General features: G+C 39.6%; 1 protein-coding gene across 8 annotated transcripts in view; it reads left to right on the top strand.

Annotated features, from left to right (window-relative positions):
- The window catches only part of LOC112455153 (potassium channel subfamily K member 18-like), a 36,613-nt gene extending 12,309 nt beyond the window's left edge, over nt 1-24,304 (top strand). For 7 of the 8 annotated variants that reach the window (XM_025016910.1, XM_025016909.1, XM_025016906.1 and 4 more), the window contains 6 exons: nt 3,375-3,531; nt 3,667-3,751; nt 4,080-4,291; nt 5,140-5,324; nt 5,990-6,131; nt 20,913-21,103. In XM_025016910.1, the coding sequence (XP_024872678.1) occupies nt 3,375-3,531; nt 3,667-3,751; nt 4,080-4,291; nt 5,140-5,324; nt 5,990-6,096 (746 nt within the window). In that variant the 3' untranslated portion in view covers nt 6,097-6,131; nt 20,913-21,103. Of the gene's footprint in view, nt 1-3,374; nt 3,532-3,666; nt 3,752-4,079; nt 4,292-5,139; nt 5,325-5,989; nt 6,132-8,206; nt 9,200-20,912; nt 21,375-21,863; nt 22,219-22,443; nt 22,842-23,211; nt 23,660-24,101 lie in introns of those variants that run through there. The other variant, XM_025016903.1, reaches the window with a different exon arrangement.
- The last annotated feature ends 2,387 nt before the right edge of the window (nt 24,305-26,691 follow it).

The raw sequence follows: 26,691 nt of genomic DNA, 5'->3' as shown, positions 1-26,691 counted from the left end.
ATATCGCGTTATTATGTTACCAACTATCTTTCACATCCTCTTGTGATGTTATATATCTGAAATTCACGATAATCTGTAAACGATGTGTAAACGAGGCTATAGGTATCAATCAATATCTACATCCAGGTGAATTAATCATGTTTTCGATTTTTTTTTTTCATTTTCGAAGTAAAGAGGACAATTGAGAAATTGTCAGCAGGAGCAGAGTGTTTCGCTTACAATTAGTCTAATAATCTAACTTTTAGTTGAGTTGTTTTATGTGGGAAAAACTTACTTGTTTTATGTATAATACTTTGTATCTATCGATGGAGGTAGTTACGTATGTGAGTGGATATGTATACCTATATACCTATTCCGTAAAAAAAATATTCAAGTGTGCAAACTTTTTACAAAAATACGGATGCGTCCTACATGATGTCGTCGTCGAATATTGCAATGCGTCTATTAGCACGTCCAGCAGATTAACTACTAACCTAGCCTAATAGACGCTAAAGAAATTAATTAATGGCCAAACGGAACATCGATCGTTGATGATGATCAACAGCGATGTCTTTGCGATGAACGGATGAACGAACGAATGAGCGAATGAGCGAATGAGCGAATGAGCAAGCTTCCTTGATCCTGAGGGATCGTACGATCAGCGCGCGTTAATTAATTTCCGGCCTAACCAAGTCCTCGGTATGCAGTCCGCAAATTCGTCGTCGCGGAACACACCGTAGACGTACGACAAGTAATTCTCGATAGCGATTCGATTACACGGAGGACATCGGATACGAGGGAAATACAGGAAGTACGGTCGAGCAATATAATCCAATTTCGCGACTTTCATCGAGCGCCACTCTCTCCGCTTTTCGTCGATTATTATCAATGTCTGTTATTTATGCCATAGGACAATATACGATATAATATTAACGATGACATTTGAGATATTTAATAACCGGGGGACCGTGATTTATGTAGCGATTAGCACTTTAAGAATCAATTAATTATAAAAGACTTGCATCACTTTTGACGCATAGATTTCAAATTTCTTTCAAGTTTTTATATATAACGTTGTTAAGTCGTCGTTTTAAAATAAATGTATAAAATAACGTTGTACAGCAGAGATACAGCATCGAAATAAAACTAAACTAAAAATACTAATTTATTGAATGTTATTTATTGAATGATGCATGATCACCAACTGAATTGTGTGAGCGTTTAGAATTAATTGCCTAATGTGCAATTCATCGATTTATTATTACAATTTCATGGAGAGCATGCCTCACCGATATCGAATATTTCGTATCGTTCATTAATTCTGTGTTAATCCAAAACGACCGACTTTGCGTTGCGTCAGTTATCGAAAACAACCCGGATAATGTCGAAGACTGAAAATAATTAAAATATAAATCGATAAAAATTATGTCGCGCAATGGCTTTTTGTTTTCACAACACCTCCACGGAACGTTCGACTTTCCATGCCTATAGAGAGGGGCGAAAGTGATCAATTTCACGCCAGGACGGCATTAGCGGGACGAAAGTAACCATTTTCCTCCCTAGGGCGGAAAGTGATCACTTTCGTCCCGCTATGCCGTCCTGGCGTGAAACGGCCACTCTCGCCTCTTTCTAGGCATGAAGGTCGAACTTTCCGTAAAGATATTGTGAAAAATATTGTGTGCACCTCGGGGCGAAAGCTTTTTCAGACTCGTGTGATTTGCCGCCTTCGCCTTCAGCTCGGGCGGCAAACTTAACACTCGTCTGAAAAACGCTACTTTCGCCCCTTGGTGCACAATATACTATTATAACGCAACATTACGATAAGAAGAATCACTGCATTTACTGCAATTTACAAGAAAAACGAGATCTCGGAAATAAAGTTTACGTTTCGTGTATATCCCGGAGCCTAGCCGGCCATTTGGCATGTTCTTTGGAGGCTGAAGTTCGACATGCTGAATGCATACCCTCGTCACGTTCCTCTTTTGTATTTCCCTATTTCACATATTTCACATATTTGTGTGCACGTATATGAAAAAAAAGAGAAGCTGAACAAGCTTTTTTTCGCGGTGGCTTTCGCTTGATTACAAGGCACGCTCTGATTCGCCTCTGATATCGCGCTTCGATTCGACGATTTTTTGGTACTAGACTAGAGCTTGTATTGCTGCATACTTTTTGCTCTTTTTGAGAATGATAAATGGCCAAAAGTTAGAGACTGAAACCGCGGAAATATCAACAAAAGTTGTCGCTCGATAAACGGATACTATTGTCGCGATAATAGTAGTCGTTAATAGATTGCCAGAATGTTGTATCGATGGTGAGAGAGAAAGAGAGAGAAGCCTCCTTCACCGAAAAATCTCTTTCTATAAAAAGATTAATATAATAAAATCGAATTTTTAAACTGGACAAACGGGCGCGAATAAACACAATTAACAATTTACTTCAGTGTACCGCTGATCCTCGTGACGACGTGGACGACGGCGACGCGACGCGACGCGACGCCTCGCGCGATTGCCATTAATGCCGCGGAAAATCATTTCGTCACGTTGTAGAAAACGGTGCATATTTTTTAAGAGGCCCAAATAAAACTTATAAACGCGCGACGCTTTCCTCTTTCCTCTTAAAGACTTTTACTTGCTCGATTTTGATGAAACACATTTTGCCATTTTATGAAACATGAAAATGTCCGAGTAGGTTCCTCGGAATTGTTTAGATCTCCTGCGAGGTAAACCTAAAACTTTCAGTATCCAATAGCACACGCAGTCAAATTCTCACGGATACAGGATGTGTCTGCTGAAACAGCGTCTGCTTGAATTATCAGGAATTATCAGGAAACAATTGACGCTCTATGAATGTCGTTGCGATGATAGAGTTACACGCTTACCCGAGGGCTACTTAATTCAGATATGATAATAGTAGCATTTTGTGAAGAAAAAATCTAAGGACATATATCGAGATAATATAGTCACTGTCGAAATACACAAATAAATTGTCCTTGGAACATGACAATATTTTTGCTGAACATAATCCGTACCTTAAGAGATTTTTGTTTTAATCATAAAAGTAAATTCGTAAATCTCTCTCTCTCTCTCTCTCTCTCTCTCTCTCTCCCCCCTTATGGATAATATATATTTTTTATTGTAATTTTATATATTCAGACATTCGGTATATATTCTTTTTCTTTGGAATAAATATTTTAATCACGCGTATTCGTTTCATTAATAATTCAAACGGCACCATACTGGGTTTCTACCTGAGAGGAACACCGCGGGCAATAAATTAATAAAAAATGAATCAGTTCACGTACGGGATGGATGTGAAGCAAGAAACGAGAGGAAGCAACGAAGCAACGAAGCTCGTCGATAAACTCACTTGCCGCGTTCTCGTTTATTGCGCAGGTTACGGCAATCTTTATCCCAGAACGAAATGGGGCAAAGTCGCGACTATAGTGTATGCGATAATAGGGATGCCGCTTTTCCTTCTCTATCTCAGCAACATCGGCGACATTCTGGCCAGAAGCTTCAAATGGACCTACGCCCGCTGTTGCTTGTGCAAGTAAGACCGTTCTTCTCCTCGCTTTAAAAGTGTGTCACATTCTCATAAATGTTTCTAGTATATTTTTTGATAGCGCAACAAATTTTGTCAGATTTGAAACCGTTGAATTAATCATGATTTCAATTGTTTTTTAAGATGTCGAAAAAGACCGTATGGTGCGGCAAGCGCGAGAACGTCGGAGATATCAAATGATCCGGCTACAAAAAGAGACAGGTGGCAGGTAAGTTGGTAAGCGACGAACGCTGCAACCGGAATTAGAATCCTATCGCACTCTAATCAGAGTAGCATCGTGATGCGGTGGAGTGCAGTAGACTTGAGCTTTCATACAGAATTACCTTATACTTCCTTGAGAATTACTTTCATATATCCGGAATGCAAAACGGAGACCGGGCTGGAAAAACAAATTTCTTCGATATCAAAGGCTTCGATATTATTATGTTCGTTACGAGAGAGAGAGAGAGAGAGAGAGAGAGAGAGAGAGAGAAAATTCTGGTAATTTTGAGATATCAAGTCAGAATAAGAGAATATTTAACAAAATTTGTCTGCAGATTGTAAGCACGTATGGCGGGGAGGTAGATACGTCGAGTTTGGACGTTGAGGAAACTTTGCCTAGAAACGACGACAACGGTGGCGACGGCACCGTTAATGAAGGCGACGGCAACAACGAAGACGATGACGACCAGAGCGAGCAGAGCGACGAGAGCTACGATCCTCAGCATGTGACAGTGCCGTTAACTCTCTGTCTCGCTATTATGGTAGGGTGAGTATCTGACGAGAGATGTAATAGGACCGCATGTTAATTTAATATTTTAGTTAATTAAAAGATTCACTTTTTATAAGGTCGTAAATGGATAGATAAATGAATTAAAAAGAAATGACAATAATTTCATTGCTCTTGATAGGAAATATAGGAATAGTTTTTTATCTGTATTTATATTATACATACACAACTACAACTTATATATAGCAAATTTTTTCGACATAACTTAATTTGAAAAGTTACAACTCTGGTGGAAAAATGTCTCAGAATTTTTCAGATGTTTTATACGAATTAGAACATTTTCAGAAAAATTCAGATAAAATAATAATAAAATATTTCAGATTTTTCCCGCCAATATATCTTTGTAGAAATCTGAATAAATATGAGAAAATCTGTGCAATTTATCAGAAATTAATTCATACATACGGATTCCGAAAATCATTCTCATCCAATTATTTTTGAGAGTATCTGAGAAATTTTATACATTTTTTTTTAGAATTTTTTACAAGTCTCAATTCTTATAAAATTTCTGAGAAAATATGAGACATTTTTTCACCAGGTAAGTGACTATAATTTTCGTGATTGGCAAATTTCAATTCAATTCAAATTAAAGCTCTATTAAGGTAAGATTATCAAGTATATAATTTTCGGATGCGTTATATTTGGATAGCCATATTAACATTGCTCAGTTAACATATTAACGCTCAGTTTACGAGTTCAATATTCCACGATTAAACTTGTATGTCACTTTCTTTCGGAAATTCGTCACTTTCTCTCGGCAAAACCGTACGTCTAACAACCCGAACTGACAGCATTGACTTTCCTTTACTTTTTGCTCTCGATATTAGGTATATTTGGGGCGGAGCAATTCTGTTTTCGATATGGGAGGATTGGAATATGCTGGACGGTTCTTACTTCTGCTTCGTGTCTTTGTCGACCATAGGTTTCGGCGACATCGTCCCTGGCGACGAGATCTACTCCGGGCAAGGCCTCGATTTATCTTTCATCTTCTGTTCCATGTACTTGATGCTCGGTAAGTTTTATACACATACGTATGATAACGCATCTATTATTATTGTATTTATATACAAAAATCAATAAGAGATTTAGAGCTTCCTTCAAAGAAAATCCTCTTATAACTGCTCCGAATAAAATTTTCCCTCATAAAGAAGATTGATTATTGCCTTTACACTCGTTCGATTATTGCTCTTTTGTTACTCGTTATTACGTTATTACGTTATTACGTTATTACGTTACAGATCAATAGTATTAAAATTATTTAATCGTGCACATTTCAGTCCTCAGTAAATTGAGATAAAAAATAAAAGGCTAGTTTTTTAAGAAATCCGATTGCCGAACAGAATTTTTGACGCTCAACGCCACGGCGCGAAGACAATCGTTTTAAAAGGGATCAACCGCTTTAAATCCTGCAACGCGATTTCACCCGTTGCCATACAGCTTTCCGTGCTGCGAGCGCATTAAGTTCGTTTCAATCAATACCCGATTGCCAGGCAGATTTTTCGCGGAAAATATTCAAGTGCTTTTAAACGTTTCGACCGCTTCCGTACTCTCAATTCGCGCAACAATTGGCGCAATATATATAATATCCGTGATGCTTAAAATCACGCTCTAATCTAATAATCGATACAGACTTTACAGAGATGTCGAATCACTCGTAATATATTTTTGTATGTTCAGGAATGGCGCTGATTGCTATGTGTTTTAATCTTATGCAAGAGGAGGTGATCGCCAAGATACGTAGCCTAATGCGCATCGTCAAGTACATCTTCAGATGTGAAAGATGACGAATGAATTTTCGTCTGCATCACCAAGACAATTGGTGAGTTGGCAAATATTTCTCTTCTCGCCCATTCAATAATCTGACATTGCGATGATTTTTAGTCTTCATAGATAAGAAAGATATCCTAGAAATTAGTTTAATTTTTTTTTCAAAACTGTGCTCTCGTGCTCAAAAGTCGCGAGACGATATCACTAAAATCATCATCATATCATGCGGTCATTTCTTGAGGAAAAAACTGCTTGCCGCTGGATGCGATCGTTTGTACCGTGGAGGTGTATCTTTCGATGTTCTCTTTGAACTCTCCTTCAAATCTCTCGCGAGGCGTAGAAGCGTAGAAACGTAGAGGCCTAGAGGTGTAGAGGTGTGAGTGAACGGGGAGCGAGTACGATCGGAGCGAACGATCGAGTAGAAGCGCTGTACTATACACGAGCGACGGCGACGGTGAGAACAATGAGACACAAAGATCGTATACGATAAATTCTATTCCGCGTTGCGAGAGGAACGCGAGCGATGCACTTGCTCTCCTTCGAGAGACCAGAGAAAAGTTTTATGAAAAAAAAAAAAAAGAATTAATGTGTTTTATCAGTTAAAGTTAAATTATTGTTCAAAGTAACAATAAGCATCAAATATCAATTTCCCATTACACTCTTTGAAACGAATAAAATAATTTTAGAAAATCTTTCTTTTCGGCAAAAATTTCATCATTTCTAGAATTGCATGCTGAAATTTTTCGTCCATTCCTTTATCGGATTATTTGTCGAAACCAGCATCTCGTCGGCACGAGAATAGAGATCAGACGTCACCGCGTGAGATATATCGATACACACACACACACACACACGCGCGCGCGCGCGCGTATGCTTCATGGACGATATCGGAGCTGTCGTTTTCGCGTCGAATTACGCAGAAGAAAAGGAATCGAGGCTGGAGGATTGGCGCGCGGCGCGGCGAGAACGTGCGAGTTAGCTAAGAAGGTGCAAAAACTAAACAAACATCATGAAGGGTAGAACAAAGAAAAAGATCGGTGACTGGGATCACTAGGATGTTCGAGTATCGCAAAGTTGCAAGATATATTGAAGAAAAATAAGCGGGGCGATTACGCCTTACTAAAATTATCCGCGACGGCTAAAAGCGATCGAGCATTTGCAAATTAAGTGCAAAAACTAATATTTGTATGCATAATATGTAATTTTAAATAAAATGTCAAATATCTCTTCTCGATGGGATAGATCGATTTGAAACGTTTCTGCTCCATGTTGATCGCTCGATGTCCTCGTCATCATCATCGGCAGGATGACACAGGACAAAAGTGGAAAACATTCCAAACGTTTCGTCCGAAACGTTTCGACCGGATTATTTATTGTGAATTATAACCGTAGGAGCTAAGTATGATGCAAAATGCAAGTCAGATATATATTTAAAAAAAACGGATTTAGATATGCTAAAAATGATTGACCTGTATGGATTTGTACCAAATTATCGATTTCTTTGCGCCTCGTATCTATTCGAGTTTACGATTGTTGTCAACATTTTGAACAATGATGAAACCATATGAGAGAAAATAAAACTTAACATAACGTTTCGCGCGTGCATTTTTTTAGAGTCGTATACGACAATTAAGAAGGATTTGTGAACAAGCGCCGCATCTAGAGATGCGCACGAACAAATACGAGAACGAGATGGATACACGTATACGTACTACGTAGTATGAGAGGAAAGGTTTAACCAAGTTTCTTCGAACGCGAAGCCAATGTTGATTCTCGTCATCATTAATGTAATCCAGGAACAAAAATAACAAAAAGTGCATCAATGCGGGCGTAATAGAGGCGAAGAAAACATTTATAAAGATGTGGAAGAAGGGGAGCAGGAAAAAAGGACGGCAGGAAAGAAGGGAAAGAGGAAAAAAAAGGAGGACGAAAGAAGGGCAGAGAAGGAGAGGGTCGACGGAACGGGGCTATATATATATATATATGTATATAGGTGACTACGCGCTTTCGTATGCGGCCCTCCGCCGCGTCGCGTCTCCGTTCCCGTTCCCGTTGTACATTTGCCATGCGCACATGCGCCACAACCACCCCCGGAGACATCGGAGTCGGAGAGCGATCCTGCGCCCTGCCGTTACTACGGGGGTGCGTCCGTACGTAAAAGCCGGCGTACGCTCCTCGCCAACGACTCGCTCGTCGTCGTCGCTCGGCTCGGCTCGGCTCGGTCTGTACCTGTACCTGTTCGCATTTCGTTCGCGCCGACTTGCCGACTTCGCAATTATTGCTTCGTCTTGTTTCGTCTTTTCGATCGAAGCTCGACCGCGGCAGCGGCCGCGCCGACCGCGCGACCTCGATTCGAATCTCGTCGATTTCGTCGATCTCGTCGCCCGTGCCGTTGCCGTCGTCGCCGTCGTCGCCAAGCTCGTCTCGAATCGCTGAAACGCTCTATCGCTCACCACCGACGCGACGCGACAGTTCGGTGTCGGCATTGTCGGCTTGATATTCACTAACAGCGAGTTTCAAGTTTCAAGTTGCAACGTATCCCAATGTTGAGACATGACAGTTGTTTTAAGCGTGAAAAGTTTTACGAAATATAATAGCTTTACGGAAATGTTTGTTGGATTTTGCCCCAACCACCAGTGTATCTGCTACGAGGAGTGATTTCTAGAGGAAGCTAGAGAAGGATCTGCGGGAACAGACGGCCGCGAACGAGGACACCCTCGTCCTTGTCCATAGAGTGAAGCTCGATAGCTCTATCGAGCTCGCCTACGTCCGGGACGGCAATTTAGTTAACGACGTTTACTACGTTTAGTATAGCGAGAAAGTGCATTCAACCATCGCTGCGACAATCGCTGCGAGACTCGATCGTCGTCAACGAATCTTCTTTAATCGAGAATCGAAAACATAGTGAAGGATTTACAGTATACCTATAGTGAAGGATTTGCATGCGCGCGCGACTTAATTCTCCTACCTGGTCATGGACTTTCGTTGACGAATTACAATTTGACAATGACTCTTTCGCATTAAATTCTACTAGCGTGAATATTAGAATATTAGAATAGCTGTTGCTGACATGATGATTCTTAGAAGATAAAACGAGATGGAACTTGAATTTCGAACAGAGTGAGTAATGTGACACGTTTGATCCACTAAATAGAAATTTTTTATTTCATGTTATCAAGTTATTTTTATTTGGAGAATAACTCGATTTTTTTCTCAATTCTTTAATCTTTATAATCGTCACTTGCATAAGCATAAGGAAAGCATATTAATTATTTAACAAGTCGTTGAGTTATAATGGAATCAGCGATTAGTATAATTTAAAGATTGATAATATTGTAAAAATAAAGTGGTTTATATATATATATGGTCTGCAAACGATACTCTGGTCTTTCTCCAGCTTCTGTAAATTTTCCAACTTGTTCTAAAAATCAGTGTGTAAAGTTTCATAATTGAAAAATTACTCGCGCGCAATTTATTTAATTCGTGATTTATTCAATTCTTACATTTCGATCGTTCAAAATTAATCACCTCGTATGTCCAACGGTCGAGCGTTCATTTTTCATAAGGGACGTTTCGGAGCAGCCCTCGGGGTAAAGACTGTAAAGAGCGAACGTGATTCGAGGTGGTCATCGTGCTCCGATTCAGAATAATTCTTCCAATGTTGCCTGTCACGGCCCGTGTGATGGGCGATGGCCGTCACGGCGGCAGACCGAGAACCGAGAACCCAGAACGGATGCATGACCATTAAGTGAATCGCGAACGATAATAATCAGTGATGCCGCGCGGAGACGAATTTATCACGACAATTTTTCATTTCAAAAAATACTTTTTGAGAATGGTTTTTTTTTTTGAGAAAATAGCGACAAAGAACTGACAAAACGAATAAAATAATATCGAATAGATTCGCAGTCTGCATTTCGCGAAGCGAGGGAAGCATGCTTTCGATCTTGCTCCGTTTTGGAAGCAATCAGAGTAGCGAGTCGCTCTCTTCGGTTGAGTCGACTTACATCGGTATATCGGTATATTGGACGTAAGCCATACAAATCGATTATAATCAGTCGTCATAAGTGATACGGGCCAATCATAGTCAGACGGTATCGAACGTGAGCGACGGTATCCCAGACCATAGAACCCTATCAAACCGTAGAGCTTGTCGACCATAATGTGACATTATTATTAATGATAAGTGATAGACCAATTATAGTTGGAAACTTGTTAATATTGTGTTGTATACGTATGTATACACATACAATGTGTGTATGTATTATAAAAATATAACAGCGGATCAATGGAACGTTGGTTTCTCATTGGAAAGACAAATACGAATCGTTCGGAATAATTGAATAATTAAAAAATCGGCGCTTCTAGGCGCGATTTTACAAAACTCCGCGTGATCGCGCGAACAACGAAGTGACGAACAAGTTTCTTCCACTTTAGCGGTGCGATATGCTCCGCGAAACCACCGTGGGAATTTGAGGACCACCGCGTCGTGTTACGTCGCGTTGAAAACGCGAAAAGCAAGAAGTTTTTCAACACGCGAAGCGACCGACTAATGCATTGGAAGTTATCGCAATGCATTCGCTTAATATTTTTAGCGTTTTGTCCCGTTCGCGCGACGTGGAAATCTGGAAACACATGTGGCGCGAGTGCGATTGTCAAAGGGAAAAACATCCTCCGCTCTCTCGTTGCGGTTCCCCAAGTGATTTACGATATTACGATATTACGATATTATCGATTTAGATTTGTGAAAAACAAAAAAGATATTGTTATTGTCGTAAACAAAATATGTAGAGTATCATGAGTACACACTCCTCTATTTCAATTGTTATGCACCCCCATTTATTTATACCCGTGATTAATAATTGGCGAGACAATTTTGCTTCTTCGAGCAAAGTTAATCCTTGCTTCGTGATAAGAGCATCCCAGCGAATGAACGTGCGATACGCGACGCTTTCGAGGATCAAAAAAGGAATCTGATTATGCTGACAGATTATACTTATCTCGAATTTGATGCGCGAAAATTGTCCGAGCGAGATTGATGTGGCACTCGGCAAAATTTGCATTCGCTTACACTTCTCCTTATTACGTGTATCGCAAAAGATATTACGTCTCTCATCACGAAAGTAAAGCCGAGATTCAATTACGAGCAAAATCGAATTTAAAAGCGTTTGTCTTTCCGGCCGACAGCCGCTCTCACTCGAAAGCAAAGCGAGCTCTTCTCGTGCAACATTTAACGTCCATCTCGAGGATTACGAGCTTTACACGAAGCTCATTAAATTTTTAACATCTCGCTTAGCAAACGATAGATACATATCAAACGAATGCGAGCGCAAAATCGCGTTTCGTGGAAAGTTTTCGAGTTTACGAGCAACCTCCACTTCCTCTCCACCAACGATTTGTTTTTGTTCCAAACAGTTTTTTCCTCACAAATTATGCCCTCGTTTTCTCGCCGATTAACAAGGGGATAAACTAGCCTTTGCGTGACTTTTCTTAATTTCGAGGAAATTTTTCTTTCTTCAAAGAGAGTGATCTATGCCGCGAGTAAAAATTTAGTTAAATTTCCTCTCGGATCAGGTAGGACTCGCCTTACAAATTCTTGATGCACAAATTTTCAATTTTAATTCCGTCTTTTTAATATCTCCTTTTAAATTTCTACATTTCTCTCTCTCTCTCTCTCATTCAAAAATACATTCGTGCATTCTTTCCTTTCATGTATCCAAGACGCATGTTTTGTCATAAATGTAATACAGCATGTATGCAGTGTACTATGTTGTACTATGTCCTATACATAATACATCTTTTCCAAAAAAGAAAGACCAAAGAGAACACCTGAAAATTTGATATTGCGCGAAGGGAACCAATCGCTTTAAAAGACCCCTTATGCGGTTTCTCGATATAAAGTTTTGTCGAAGAAAAATGAGGCAGTAACAACAAGAAGGAGAAGTAGCCGAGAGAGGAAATAAAAAGGTCTTACAAAGGGATATCCAAGAGGGATTCTGTATGGCAAAGTGACAACTATACGCGCTTCGACATTATGAATTATCTAGCCTATAGTAACACCTGCGCTTTTACTCAAATTTCACCGACGAGTCGACGCGTAACATTGCACGTGATGGAAATATTTCCTGCAAACTACATTTTTGAAGCACTATTGCGTTGCTTTTGCCTACGAAGCAAAGGAAACATATATAAAAGTTAAATAATTAAGAACCTATATAAAAATATATGTGAGAGAGAGAGAGAGAGAGAGAGAGAGAGAGAGAGAGAGAGAGAGAGCAAGCAAAGCGGATATCCTTTTTACCCTCCCAAAGAATATTTTACCTTTGTTCGCCAATAAGATAAGGCATGAGTGATGTAAGATAAAGGAATAAGGCGGAAGACCAAGTGGGCAAAATCTGAACGCATACAGACGAATAAATGGTGATCAAAAATATGATAAAAATTCGTTTGATGACCAATGGACTCTAATTATGCTCACTTTGACGCATCTGCATATAATGATGTTTGTTTTTATGTATCTGCATATATTAATGTATGTATATATGTATATATCTTTATATAGCACGTAAAACGATAAAAGTAAGATAAAGTTCCGTGGAAAAGTGAAAGTCACTCGTAAGCGCGCGACCGCTTGAAAATAAATCGATGCCAGACTATCCATTCGATCATACGTTCGCCCACGTACTGCAAAATTCACCCCTTTTCTCTCAACGGATAAACTGTTAGTTAAAAGGATGTTGAAGATACAAACAACAGCTCTGTCCGATGGAATATGATACATCGCGCGAACCAGCTATCGTGCGTGGCCGGTATATGCGTTTTAATTAACATCGTCAAACGTGGAGCACTCTCTCTCTCTCTCTCTCTCTCTCTCTCTCTTTCTCCTCGTGTTCGTGGCAAACGTCACGAGCGATGATCCCGTTAATTCTGTAGCGCAGAGTACGCGCGTCGGTTAAATAAACTTTTCGATTGAAAACCGCGTCCCACGCGAATTAATTGCAAAAACGCGTGAGATCGCGCAACTTCTCTGATGCGCTCGCCGCGTCGCGAATACGATTTTTCCGGAAGTCGCGTTTCATTTTCGACGACGAATGATACGCTTTGTTGTCGCTCTCGACGGAAGCCGTTGGAAAAAAAGCTCATTCGCGGATGCATCGCAGAGCACACATTTTCTCACACTATATTCGGAGCACGAATTTTAAAATTTGAGAGGATGAGGATACACCACTGTTATTATTGCTATTTTGGTGATGCACGTGATGTATATAGTTGTCCTAAATTAAAACTTGATTATGTGTATGACGCGACTGTGTATCGCATGTTGATTAAAAATTATAGAAACCTGAAAATGTTTTATTTACATGGAAAATTTCTATCACGGTAACTAAACAAAATTTGTCAATTTAGAATTTAGTGTTTCTTCAATGATTCTTACTAAATTGTTTTACAATCCCACTTTATTGAAGCCATCATCCGGTGGCTGTATTGCATTTTTTGCATGAGATAGATTATAGAATAACGGGAAAGAATTTTTTATTGCAAAATCAAGAATACGGGAAACGTAGCGGACAACCGAGAAACCGCAAGCCGTCCCTTATTCTTCATCAAGCAAGAGAAAGACTTTAAGGGGGGAAAAAAGATGAATTTACTCAAGCACAGGCCAAGAGTTAGATTTTTGCATCACATCAGGAAAAAGAGGCAGATCGAGAGATAACGAGTGAAAGATGTAATGAGACGACGAAAGTGTAATATAAAAAAATTTATATTTAATTCGTCCGAAAACATGACGCAAATTTCAATCGATATCTTTTTCTTCCTTATATTTTAAAGAGGGAAGAGGGGGAAATTAAAAACATCTTTTTTTCAAGAGAACACTTCAATTTTATTTATAAAAATTAAAATGTGTTAATATATAGTATGTATACTTTAGTAGTGTATACTTTATTACACCATACTTATTTTGTTAGAGCAGATTTAGAGCAGATTTAGAGCAGATTTATAGCTGTAAATAATTCCTAAATAGATGCATATTCTCTCCGCGCTCTTATTTTTCGTCCTTTTGTGCTGGGTTGTCTTTTGTTTCCGTGGGAAATATCGCTATCGCTTTAAAGACAAGGAAGATGTTTAGATTGCTCGAGGTAGCTCGAGATGATAGCTATAATCGTGAATCGTGACAATAATATATCAGTTTGTCACATGTTACCATACTCGTTCTAATCGTTGTCGTTCTAATCCGACAGCTGACAGAGTTTCTGACCTCTATATAAAAGATAAGTCTGAGGTAAAATTAGGTATACATACATAATTAGATGCATCGACGATAGACAGTTATGCACGGTGCCAAATGGTTCTTTCTGACTAATTGGTTCGTTATGGGTTAATATGACCTTCCTAGTAGCTCCTTCATTTCGCGCTCGTGCGAAACGTGGACTTGCAGATGTAATACGCGTAATTAACTCAGTCGACTACATCATCATTGTCTAAACATTCCTATAACGAATATAATACGATAGATTTCTAACGTAATCGTAAACATGGGCAACTATTTACGACATAACATATATATGTCGAGTGTATCGTCACACACACATGTACGACTCGTCTATAAGAATAAATTCTGTGATTAATAATAAGACAAAATCGATTTATCCTTAACAAGAAAAAACTGACGTCATCTTCTTGGCATGTTCCTTATTTTTTAATAAATAAAAAATGGATATAGTAAATATCCTCGTGTATATGTATAATTAGGTTTTAAAATAAAATAAAATGCTATCAGAAAAAAATCTACTTGTGTAGGGAACTAATTAAGAACACGCTTTATCATCTATTTCTGTTTCGATAGCTTAGTTTATAAAATGACTTTTATTCCGTTGACACGAGAGACCCGATGGCGCGTACCCCGTTCCGTCAATCAGCCCCGTACATCTGATAAAGCAATCGTCACCGTGTAAAGTCGAAACACGTACAGAAATAGCCAGCTACACGATCGACCCCCTCGGTATATATTCACCGCTCGCACTCGCTCGTTACAGAAACGCGTACATCAGATGCACGGTGCATAATAGGCGCACTTGCGCGACTCGACTCGACACGTCACGCCGCGCCAAAACGGAGAAAAGCGGAAAAGCGAAGACTGAGACGGAATGCGAATTCACTATCCTAGACCACAAGACCACGATAGAAATATCTGTATATAAATGACTGAGAAGCTGAGAGAGAATAAAAGAGGGGAAAGAGGGTGAGTATACATATATATAAATGTATCCGAGGTAGGGAGAGAAGGAGATAAGGGTCAAGACGGAGAGAACGAGTTTCGAGCGAATAGGTACGTGTTAGATTTTTGAGATTTGAAGAGCATCAACGACGAGCTACCTGCTTCGTCTGAAAAGGATGTCTCGTCTTCGCGTGTAAAACGAGAGGCAAATATCAACGCGCGATTGGAACTCGTTACAAATGTGACGAATTGGATAAACGTTCGATTCAAATATAAGAAATAAAATAATTGTTCTAGAGGTGAGACATTTAATCGACATTTAATAATTACAATTTAATGCAGGAATATTAATTTTTAAAATTTTTACTTTATACACGACAAGATGAACTTTAGATAAGAGAAGCATTAAAAGTGCAAGATGTGTGTACTTTGAATTAATTTCTATTTACTCAAAGTATCTGCTCTAAGAAAGAGAGAGAGAGAGAGAAAGGGGGGGGCGAAAGGACGAGAGAACAAGAGATCTTCTGTCTGAGAGAGAATAGAAGATATATATATATATATATATATATATACATATATATAAATAGAACATGTGCGAGAGAAGAGTAAAGAGCGAAGCGTATAGTATGCGTATGACACCATTAACAAACGAATGTGTACGTATGCGTATGCATATGCGGTGGTTCCACGTGTAGCTGTGCGAGAAAGAGATCCGCGACCGTCCTAGTTGAGGCATTGTACCACGGCTACCGGCGATAAGGCATGAAATTAAATTCGACGGAATGTGGGTCGTCGTGCCGTACGACTCCTTTCGCTACCCTCTATGTCACATCCTGTCTGACAACAAGAGAGTGCTGGAGAGATACATTGGTAACTACCTATCTGCATGCACACATAGGTATATGTGTATAGGAATGCGTACTATATAGATATCGTAAATGCCGTAACTCCAAATAGTCGCTAAAAGAATATTTTTTAAACTGCCTAAACATGAATCTGTACATTGTCTATACATTGATGCCGTAAGGTGTCCCACGGATCTTGCAAATCGCTTTTCATCTATGAATTTTTTAATTAATTTGGAGTTAATTTGTTTTTTAATTTCTCTCCGATGAACGCATGCGATTACAATGGATCGCAATAGAGTCAGCAACTTATAATTAGCAATTTCGTCGAATCAAAATCGTCAAATAACTATTATATTCTTGCTATTATGACACGTCGCTTTATTGTATTGCGGCGAAAGTACAATTTTCCTTCTTTTTCTCGCGAGCGTAAATTGATAAGATATTTGAATTGCTATTTTAAAATTTTTTTTCTTTTTGAACCATTTAACACGTTTTTCGCGAGACACGTGAATGATTGTGATCGCTGTGAAACGCCAGAAGTGTATTTAAAAAAAAAAAAAAAATGGAACACACTGTTTCAGATATCTCGATGCCGTATGATGTACTATCGGACTGAAAACAAATAGCTTTGGAGATACACATGTATTCTATAGACAGTATGTCGGAATCTAAAATAGATTTTCTCTCTTGACGAAAATCAATAATTTTCCAATTGCCAATTGCAGATATACAAACGCAATGTCTTAGTCTTTACTTAACTTTAAGTAAATTTCATTTCAATGAAACTTTTAGTATCGAAAATTAAGAGTGCGATGAGAAACATGACGTTCTCTATCATATTTTCATTGAGAAAATATTGAGGAAAGGTATTGATGGAAGGAAGTAGATTTATAAAGGAAATATCGATTAAGATCAAGGTCGGAAATTTTGGGACATACAATCGAGATGTGCGAATCATCTTTCATAATTTGAACATATAATATGTGCCGTTATCGCCAAGTGCTCGTTACATTAGGCACCGTGCCATACGCATCCATTGGCATTAGTCGACCATATACGCATTCGTTTAATTGAAATATACGCGCAAGTAAATATTACGTAATTGCGCTATCGGCTATTGTGGCCTGGGATCGTCATAATGCACACGACTGAGCGTGAGAATAAATTCGAACTTTTATTCCGTATTCACGTGAAATAATCAAACGTGGCAGGATTAACTTGTGTTTTAATTAAGAATGACGGATAAATTTAAGTTCGTAATTAAAACAGATTTTCCTGCGGCGGATACTAATCCAAAAATGTTCTCTAATGTAGGGCATACGAAATAACTACGAAGGAAATACGATTGGACCATATCTCTGGATTGTCCGATTTTTACGGGTTAAATCCTCTCGGTAATATTCTCAATATAATAGTGATCCACTATTATCAATGTCTGAAAGTATTATAAAATACTATTTTCGTTTCACGTTTAATTTAATGAAAGAGCAGTGATAGAAATTATCAGTTTTATTTATACTATTTAATATCATTTAATACTATAGATACTAAATACCACTTGGTATATTTGACGGCATGTTTAACTTGTAGTAAAATTTTAAATAAAATGTACGTAACACTTTTTCATTTTTATACGTGCTTAAAGATGTAATTACCAACTTGGATCAATTTTAAATATTTCAATTGCGTGTCAAATATATTGCACGTTTAATTTTAAATCAAGCACATACCATATTTGGATGCATGATATTGTGCGCAAGCTTGAAAATAATATAATTGTCAAATAAAAACAATCTTTAATATTTCAGATTGCATGCCATTTGTGCATCAAAATATCGAATGAAGCCTTTTGTATATTATATATTATGCATAAAGCTTCGTGACGTTGACATATAGCCCAAGTCGGTATAGCTTTGGGTGAAATGCATTAGGCCGTCTATACGGCGAGGCAGAGATTCGAGTCTGTCAAAAGTCAAGGTGTGCCCATCACGTGGAGTAGACGGAATAAATGATTTTCTAATACTTATAGGTACGGTTTAAAGGAGAACTATTTCTTTATCTCTATTACAATGGTATTATGTACCACTGATTCCAGAATTATAATGGTATGAAGATGCAAACTATGCACTTACCGTCACATCTTAACAAGCTCACAGAGATCGCAGTTACTGCTAGATATAAGATATACTTCCACTGACAGTTCCCGGGGAGTAATATACGCATCTCAACTCTACAGTCACATTGTCATGTGGTAATCGATTGGCACGCGAAAGGAATTCCGGGCGTTTAATTGGAATTTGTGTGTGAAGCGTAGTACAGTATATCTCATTATCTGCTATAACCATACTTAGGGAAACGGTAGCGTCGTATAATACGCGGCTTGCCTGCATCGTTCTCTAATGACTATAATATCCGATTCGAAAATACCCGATTAACTACTAAATATGGATAACATAACTACTATTACTACTACACATTATATGAAGTAATCGATTATGATTGCGATAGAAAAATAATGTTACTAATCTTTCTTTTAAAATATTTCTTCTCAGTTGGATTTTAAATGAAAAACTTATGTTGAATTAAACTTTATATGAAATAAATTAAAAAGTATCGAAACCAACTTGAATGTGTACCTAATTACGACTTTATAAATTAATAACTTTAGCGATTAGTATCATTAAGGAAGACTGGAAAGGAAATTCATATCCAATATTAAACAGTTTTATTATCAAAATTAAAAATTAAAATTAATGCTCAAATAGAAGCAAAAGAAATCAATAACACATAAATAAAAAAAAGAAGATGCGATATAATCTTTTCACATTTGGAATAGTTAACTGCTTTTTTTGCTTAATCTCTCTCTCTCTCTCTCTCTCTCTCTCTCTCTCTCTCTCTCTCTCTCTCGTCAATTTACGATTGATTTCTACTAGAAATGGATTAGAAAACGTATTTTAAGAGCAACATTGACAGTAGTTTTCGGAGTAATTCTGATGATAGAAGATGACTATCGTACACATTGAGCAGATGCCCATCGGCGCGACAACCAGGAAGGAATTCCATCCCATAAGTAGCGGACCACGCTTAATTGGAATTTATGCTCGTAGTGGTACATAAGCCACCCTATAGACAGGCACGTTGTACAGCACGGTAGTTGATAGGAAACGCGGTAGCACCGCGTAACGAGTTAGCACAAGTAAGCGAGAGATGACGAGAGATGAAGGGGGTGGAAGAGAGAGAAAGAGAAGGGAGGGAGGGAGGGAGAGAATGTCGAGAGGGTGCCTTCTCGTGGCCCTGGCGGCTCGCAATCGATAGCCAAGCGGCAGTTGGAGGCGTAGAGGTCGGTGCGAGGGTCGATGATGAAGAGAGAAACAGAGAAAGAGCGAGAGCGAGAGCGAGAGAGAGAGAGAGAGAGAGAGAGATGTACTGAATCTCTCTCTAATCGCTTCCACGGAGACTACCTAGTTAAATAGATGCATGTCCGTAGCTAGAGAGAAGCGTAAGACCTATTTAAAACAAACTCAGATCTGCTAGGTTCAACCGTGACTTTTCACCACTTTTCGATTAACTCTCAAAAATAAAGAAACCTTTTCTAAGCTTTTCGATAAATACCGACTTTAAAATACAATTTTAATAGATGATATTACAATTAAATTTTCCAGCTAAAATATTCATTAACACAATTGAGTCATTTTTAATATAAATAAACAGCTAGAGGAACAATAATCCAAAAGCATTAATTGAAAGTGTATGGAAAATATGAAGAATTTTAAACACCGATTTTCCACTTAATCATCGAACTGGAAGTTTAGTTAAAACGATCGAATAAAAAACGACAACAATGTATCAAGTTATGCGGTTAATGATGTAATTAAGGTGAATCAATGGGAAAGGACGCCGAGCGCGAATGCCTAATTAGGTATCTATCGATCAGTGTTCTGCGCAATCATTATTTAGATATAACGACAGTTAAATTTTTATTAAAAATTTTATGTTAATCCTAAGATGCTTTTGTGGTTTTATACAGGAAAGGAGCAATATGCATAATTCATAAATGTACAGAATGGAAAATCTATGCCTGAAAATTTTCCGAACTCAATCGATATTTTTATAATAGACTCTTGGATGAATTCTGATCCGCTTTTTTGGAGGAAAAGAAAGTTATTTTTGGAAAGCGTCATAGTTTTTTACGATTCTTTTAAAAAATATGAGACAACAGAACATGATAAAGTTGAGACATTGTGTAGAATGGTACGAGACCGTGTTTAATCTCCGCATTCATCGAGTGATAGTTAAAGTTGTAATCTTGTTGATTCTCCGCCTCTTTCGGAATTTTCCTTGTCATCGAAAATCTGATTTATCTTGCTGATCCAGCCTTGCAACTCGTAGTGAATAATAGAAGATGCTGGCCCGAATGAAAAATAGGACAGAAAACGACGATTTCAACTCAGATTTCTCCCAGAATTTCCCTTTCCGACGAAATTATAGATAGACGAATGCAGATACTTATATATATCGTTAAAAATTAAAATCCATTAAAAACAATAATATACATATAAGTAAGTAAAAGAGAAAGAAGAGAATACATACAAAATAAACGATTTTTAAAAAATTCAGATAAATTTACTCATAATAAAAGTCCGTATTAGAAAAGTTAAGAAGTAGTTTAATAGTAAGTTTATTGTAAGTCCCGGTTAAACACATATGTGCTTAATCGAGATCGAGATCGTGATCGTGATCGTGATCGTGATCGTGATCGTGATTACAGGTCAAGCAGCCTCGCACCGGGTGGATGGCGACGACGACGGTCGTAGGACGGCGACGGTAGAACGACGTTAGAACGTTACCGCTTGCGGCTGCAGTTGCGGCGTCATCGGTCGCTGCACCTGCAGCTGCGGCGGTGGCGGTGGCGGCAGCAGCGCAGGTGGCCGCGGCGGCGACGATATAATCAGAGGACGAAACGATGCAGAACACCGGCGACTATTATCAAAGGGCGCCGAGATGTTGTCCCGGTAGAAGTGGCAACAACAACAACAACAATAGCGCGAGCGGCATCGCGGGCGGATCGGTCCGAGGCGCGGAACTGCTCTGCTGTTGTTGCAGTTGCAGCACCGCTACCTCGACCAAGACTCCGGGGCTGCTGGCGAGCCTTGGCGTGTGTGTACTCGTCCTTGGCTACACCCTGCTCGGCGCGTTCGCCTTTATGGCCCTCGAGGGAGGCCTCAAATCGGTGAGCGGTCGGAGAATCGACGACAATTAAATCGCCTCATCCCAGTACGAACTTAGACAACGTTCGACGTCGATACTCGGAATTAGCTGATTCCGACAATTATAAAATAAATAAAGACAAAATTAATGTCAATCGAATGATCGGCATTTATCACATATCATCGCGTCAGCATTGACCCTGACTATCTGACTTGTTTTATTCTAGAAATTTGACTCTTAAACTGAAGATGATAAAAATAAAACAAGACTAAGTTTTCCAATTAAACATACGTTTACACGTTTACGTAGAAATGTAACATTTTCGTATTTAACGATTAACGCTAATCGATATCGAAGCACTTGACGCTAAAAATTGTTTGGAAAAAAAAGATTAACCGAAACGAACCGATCAACTGAACGGCAAATTGCTGTTGACGTGATTGATCGCTTCACGATTTCGATTCGTTAATCACGCAGGGATAATGATGACATCTGTGCTTCTCTTTCATAGGATTCACTAACCGAGGTTGCACCCTCGAAACCTGATGGAGCTTCCTACGTGCCGCCCAACCTGGAGAATGACTCCGCCGCCACGGAATTGAGAGCACGCACGGTGGAGAAACTGTGGAGCATCACCGAGGATCTCAACGTTCTTTACAAGGAGAATTGGACTCGTCTGGCGGCCCGAGAAGTCCTCGAGTTCCAGGAGAATCTAGCTCGCGGCCTCAGGCGCACCTCGTACGAGCAGATGCCACCGTTACCTCCGCGGTCCCGAGACCATCACAGCGCGGATAGACGGCTGCACAGTCGACGATGGACTTTCAGTAGTAGCCTGCTGTATTCTCTGACGTTGATCACGACAATAGGTTCGTCCAAATTCAGATGGTCGCGTTGGAAACGCGAAAAGGTCATCTCTCGACTCGCGCATATTGTTCGGCAAACGTGCCCGTTACGTGCTCGCCTCGGCGCACTCGGCACAGTCGGCACAATTAGCCGAGACATTATTAACTCATAGCCACGAAAGTCTTGTACTTGCTTTTCCCATGTGACATAGATCCCGCGAAATGTAGAAACAACGGTTTCGGTTTCAGGATACGGTAGCGTAGCGCCACGCACAGTCTGGGGCCGACTGATTACTATAGTCTACGCCTTGGCGGGAATCCCGCTGATGTTGGTCTACCTAAGCACAGTGGGCGACGTGCTCGCCCGAAGCTTCCGTCGTCTGTATGGGCGTGTGTGTCGGCAGCCGCGTAACTGTGCGCGAAAGCAACAACCGCCGCCGCCACCACCGCCAGTCGGCGGCATAATGGCCAAGGCATATCGCTACGACAATCACGTGGAGACCAAGGGAAGTGGCAACTACTACTCGGCAAGCAGGGAAAGCTCATGCGACGATCTGGGTATCCGTGGCACTGGCAGTGCGATCCTGCTCGACTGCGGCAGCGAAGGTCTTTTGCACGCCACCACCAGTTCGACAGCCGCGCTCCAGGTAATGCTGTAACGATTATTGTCAGAAAAATCTTCTCTCAGAAATGTTAAAAAAAAATTAATATCTTTCTCATCACCGCGACATTGTGATATTGTGATATTTATTCGAAAGTTCGCACTAGAAAATGCATGCTCCAAAATTATAATTCCGACGAGAAATGGCCATCACTCCATCACTCCCTGTAACTCGTAAAGAAATAATTATTAGAAAAATTATATATGCCATATACAACTATAATTAGAGTTGTTACATCTACTTTAACATGATCTACTTAACATCTACTTTAACAATCAACTCGATCACATACGACACGTATCTTACTTACGTCACGTATCTTTCATATCGAATCTTTCTCGTCACACGGGCTCAGGATGTGACAACGGGCAACGGCAAGCGGCATTTTCATCCGTGCTCGCTGTCCTTATCATCGACCTCGTCACCGGCGTACATGCTAGAGGCCAACCCTGTCAGGATACCGATCAGCCTGTGCCTGGCAATAATGCTGGTGTATATATGCGGCGGCGCGGTCATGTTCAACCGTCTGGAAGGTTGGAGCTTGTTGGAGGGCGGGTACTTTTGCTTCACCAGCCTTGGCACGATCGGCTTCGGAGACCTGATGCCGGTGGGACGTAACGCGCCCTCGACCACCCTGGAGGAGCTCAGCCTGTGCGCCTGCTCGCTCTACATCCTCGCCGGGATGGGCCTGATCGCCATGTGCTTCAACCTCGTCCAGGAGGAGGTGGTACGCGTGGTCAGGGTCTTCGGTAGAACCTGCGGCATGTCGTCGGGCGTGGTGGTCGGACCTATCGGTGGTACAGGTATCCCTGATGAAGGCATTCGGTGGGGAATCAACGATGAGAGTCTTCCACGAGAAATATAGAGAGAGAGAAAGAGAGAAAGAAAGAGAGAGAACATCGTGAACCGTTGATTATTTTGGCGACCGTCACGCACTTGTCGCGTTCAAAAACTGCAGCGACATATACAACAGTTCTGTAACAATAATTAGTTAACTCAATACCAAATCGATAGATAAATGCATCAGTCAGACGTAATCGCTACGTTGCGAGATAGTTTTATCTTCCGAATGCCCCGTTATTTTACGTAGTAAAAGTTGTCGTATTACCAATGCCAATCGCGACCGAAAAAAAAAACACTGAGAATTTCCGAAAAGTACGATCGAAAAACAACAGCGCGGTTGTACGACCGTCGAAACGAGTGGCAGTCACGAGTCACGCGTGGTCCCTCTCTTTTTCTTTACAGCAAGCGCCACTTCCGGTCTCAAGGCCGACCTTGATGATGGAGGCGGCACCAGCGACTCGCGATTGTCTGAACAAGAGGAGGAGGCGATCGCCATGTCGATGGTGCCGGCCGGTTCCTGACAGCATCAGGCCAGGAGCTCCGGCGACGGCAAGCTCCTGGCCCACCCCTCGAACACTGCCATAAAGTTGTCGCCAGGCCATCATTCGCTGCCGCGCAAGAAGACGTTGCCGTTGGACGCCGCCGGAAAGACGGCGAGCAACTCGTCGTCCTTAGGCGTCAGCGTTCAACAACAACAGTTTCAACGCGGCCAGCCGTTGAGAAGGAGCTGTTTGTCACCGACGCAGCATCATCATCATCATCATCATCAGCAGCAGCAGCAGCAGCAACAGCAACAGAAACAGCAACAGCAACAGCAACAACAGCTGCCTCATCATCATCATCATCAACACCGACAGCAGGAGAATTCGTTGCATTTTGAATACTTTGTGCCGCGCAGCGTTAGCGAGTTTAATCTCGCGGCCGTCGTGACAGACATGGCGGTGCCGCCACCACCTCCTGCGTCGCTTCTTAGGCCTTCCTCTGCAATCACGCCATCGGTCGCCACCACCAGCCAGACACGATTGCTGGACGGTGGCAATGGAGGTGGTTGCAATACCGCTACTAGAAGTCGTGAGAAAATGGTTACGTTCGAGGACGAAGGGGTCAGTTGCGGCATCACCTCGACACCCACCAGGAAGAATTTGCCCACCTTAGATAATATCTTTATGTGACGTGTGCCGCAGATTTCACAGATGTTGAAGCTCTTATTGCTGTGGATGGACGAAAGTCTCGGAATTTCTACACCTCGAGTCTAAAGAGACAAACAACGACAAATACCTAGTCGAAAGAAATTTTGGAAGAATAAATGAATATGTGATTGGGTGTGATGTTAACAATTGAGAAATATCGGCAGGGAATTGTTAATCTGATGATTAGCGAGAAGTCCTTCAATGTTTTTGTCAAAAAGAGAAAAAGAGAAAGAATTGCCCGTATTCCGGACCGAATACATAAATTGAAGAACAGAGTGGTTGATATCAAAAATTAAAAATAGAGTCGTGGAACATACTTAAATAGTAAAGAACAAAAACACATACTCACGATTTATATAAATTCCAATTGAAAAAACAGAAAGAATACGAAAAAAAACAAAGAGAAACGAGATGACAGAAAGATATCGACAACCGTTGCAAAAGATTGCATATCTGTATAACAATATAACGCGATGACCTCTTTGCGAAAAAACTAGCAAAGGAGTATTGCAAATACTAAACGTAGCGGAAGGTGTGAACAATGTTAACACAATTGATAAAGAAAACTCTAAACAAAATCCGACATTAGGAAATATTTTGTTCTCCGATACAACTGTTATCAAAAAAACATTTAATATGAGTTTTCGGCACTAAAAACTTTTTTCTCATTACCTGCACACGAGAAGAGATTGCCTAAATGATAGTAAAATCCAAAACGATATTTATCATCTGACATCTGACAGACATTCTATTTCTGTAAATATTTTTTAAACATTGTTGGGACATATTTGTGTTGTTTTTAGAATCATTTTTATGTCTAACAAATTTTTTAAGAAAGCTATAATATATATTCCACTTATTGTTAGTTTTATTACATATTTTAATTTGCGATGAATATAAAACGCATAGAAACTATATAAAAGCGAGGAATAAAAGACAAATACCAAGTAAACACTCGAAAAGACAAGAGAAAAACATTTGAGATTGAGATGTTATAATCGACAGATATAACACTGAAGAATTTTTCATAATAATGAAAACTTCTTTTCGGCCGAATTTCGACTGTATATTTCTCATTATTGATCGAATCGTAATTATCGTTGCGCGCAGCGTAGATTATCTGTCGAGTATTTGAATTTTATGTCCGATAAGTCCGATTGTATTCCGAATATTACACGAATAGTTTGTACATATATTCAAAAAATATATTGAATAATTCTAACTTGTACAATTACCCTATCATATATTAATATGATATTTATTATTTATGTGTGTGTGTGTGTGTGTGTATACACACACCCCTATAATAATTGAAAGATGTCTTATGTTATTCTTTTTTAATTTGTATAACGCATCATAAATTTTATTTCATAACGAATTAAATAATTTTAGACCAATTTTTTATTCTTTCTTAGTAGATATACATATATATATTTATTTATACCATATCTATATACTTACAAGATTTATGTTATCTTCTTATAAGAAAAAAAAAATTGAAAATATAAAATCACAAAAAATCGATACATTAAAGTTGAACGAAGAATGATTCACGGTAAGTTGATTAGAATTACTTTAGTAATTAAGATGTATACAATAATTTTTTGTATAAGTAAAAACCGATATCATTCAGTTGTTAATTCGAAATATTGAAATATATAATTGGCAATTTTTTAATTACCCAATTAGTGGATATACTTATTGCGCAAGATGCATATCTGTTACGTCATATGCGCACTGTAATCGTCAACTGCAGTATTTGATAAAACGCTATTTGGTTTATATAATATCCGTGCATCACA

This window comes from Temnothorax curvispinosus, unplaced genomic scaffold, assembly GCF_003070985.1.
Source record: "Temnothorax curvispinosus isolate PA1 unplaced genomic scaffold, ASM307098v1 QBEX01005850.1, whole genome shotgun sequence".
Lineage (NCBI taxonomy): Eukaryota > Metazoa > Arthropoda > Insecta > Hymenoptera > Formicidae > Temnothorax > Temnothorax curvispinosus.
The sequence above is the reverse complement of the archived record's forward strand: the minus strand, read 5'-3'. Positions and strand labels throughout refer to the sequence as shown.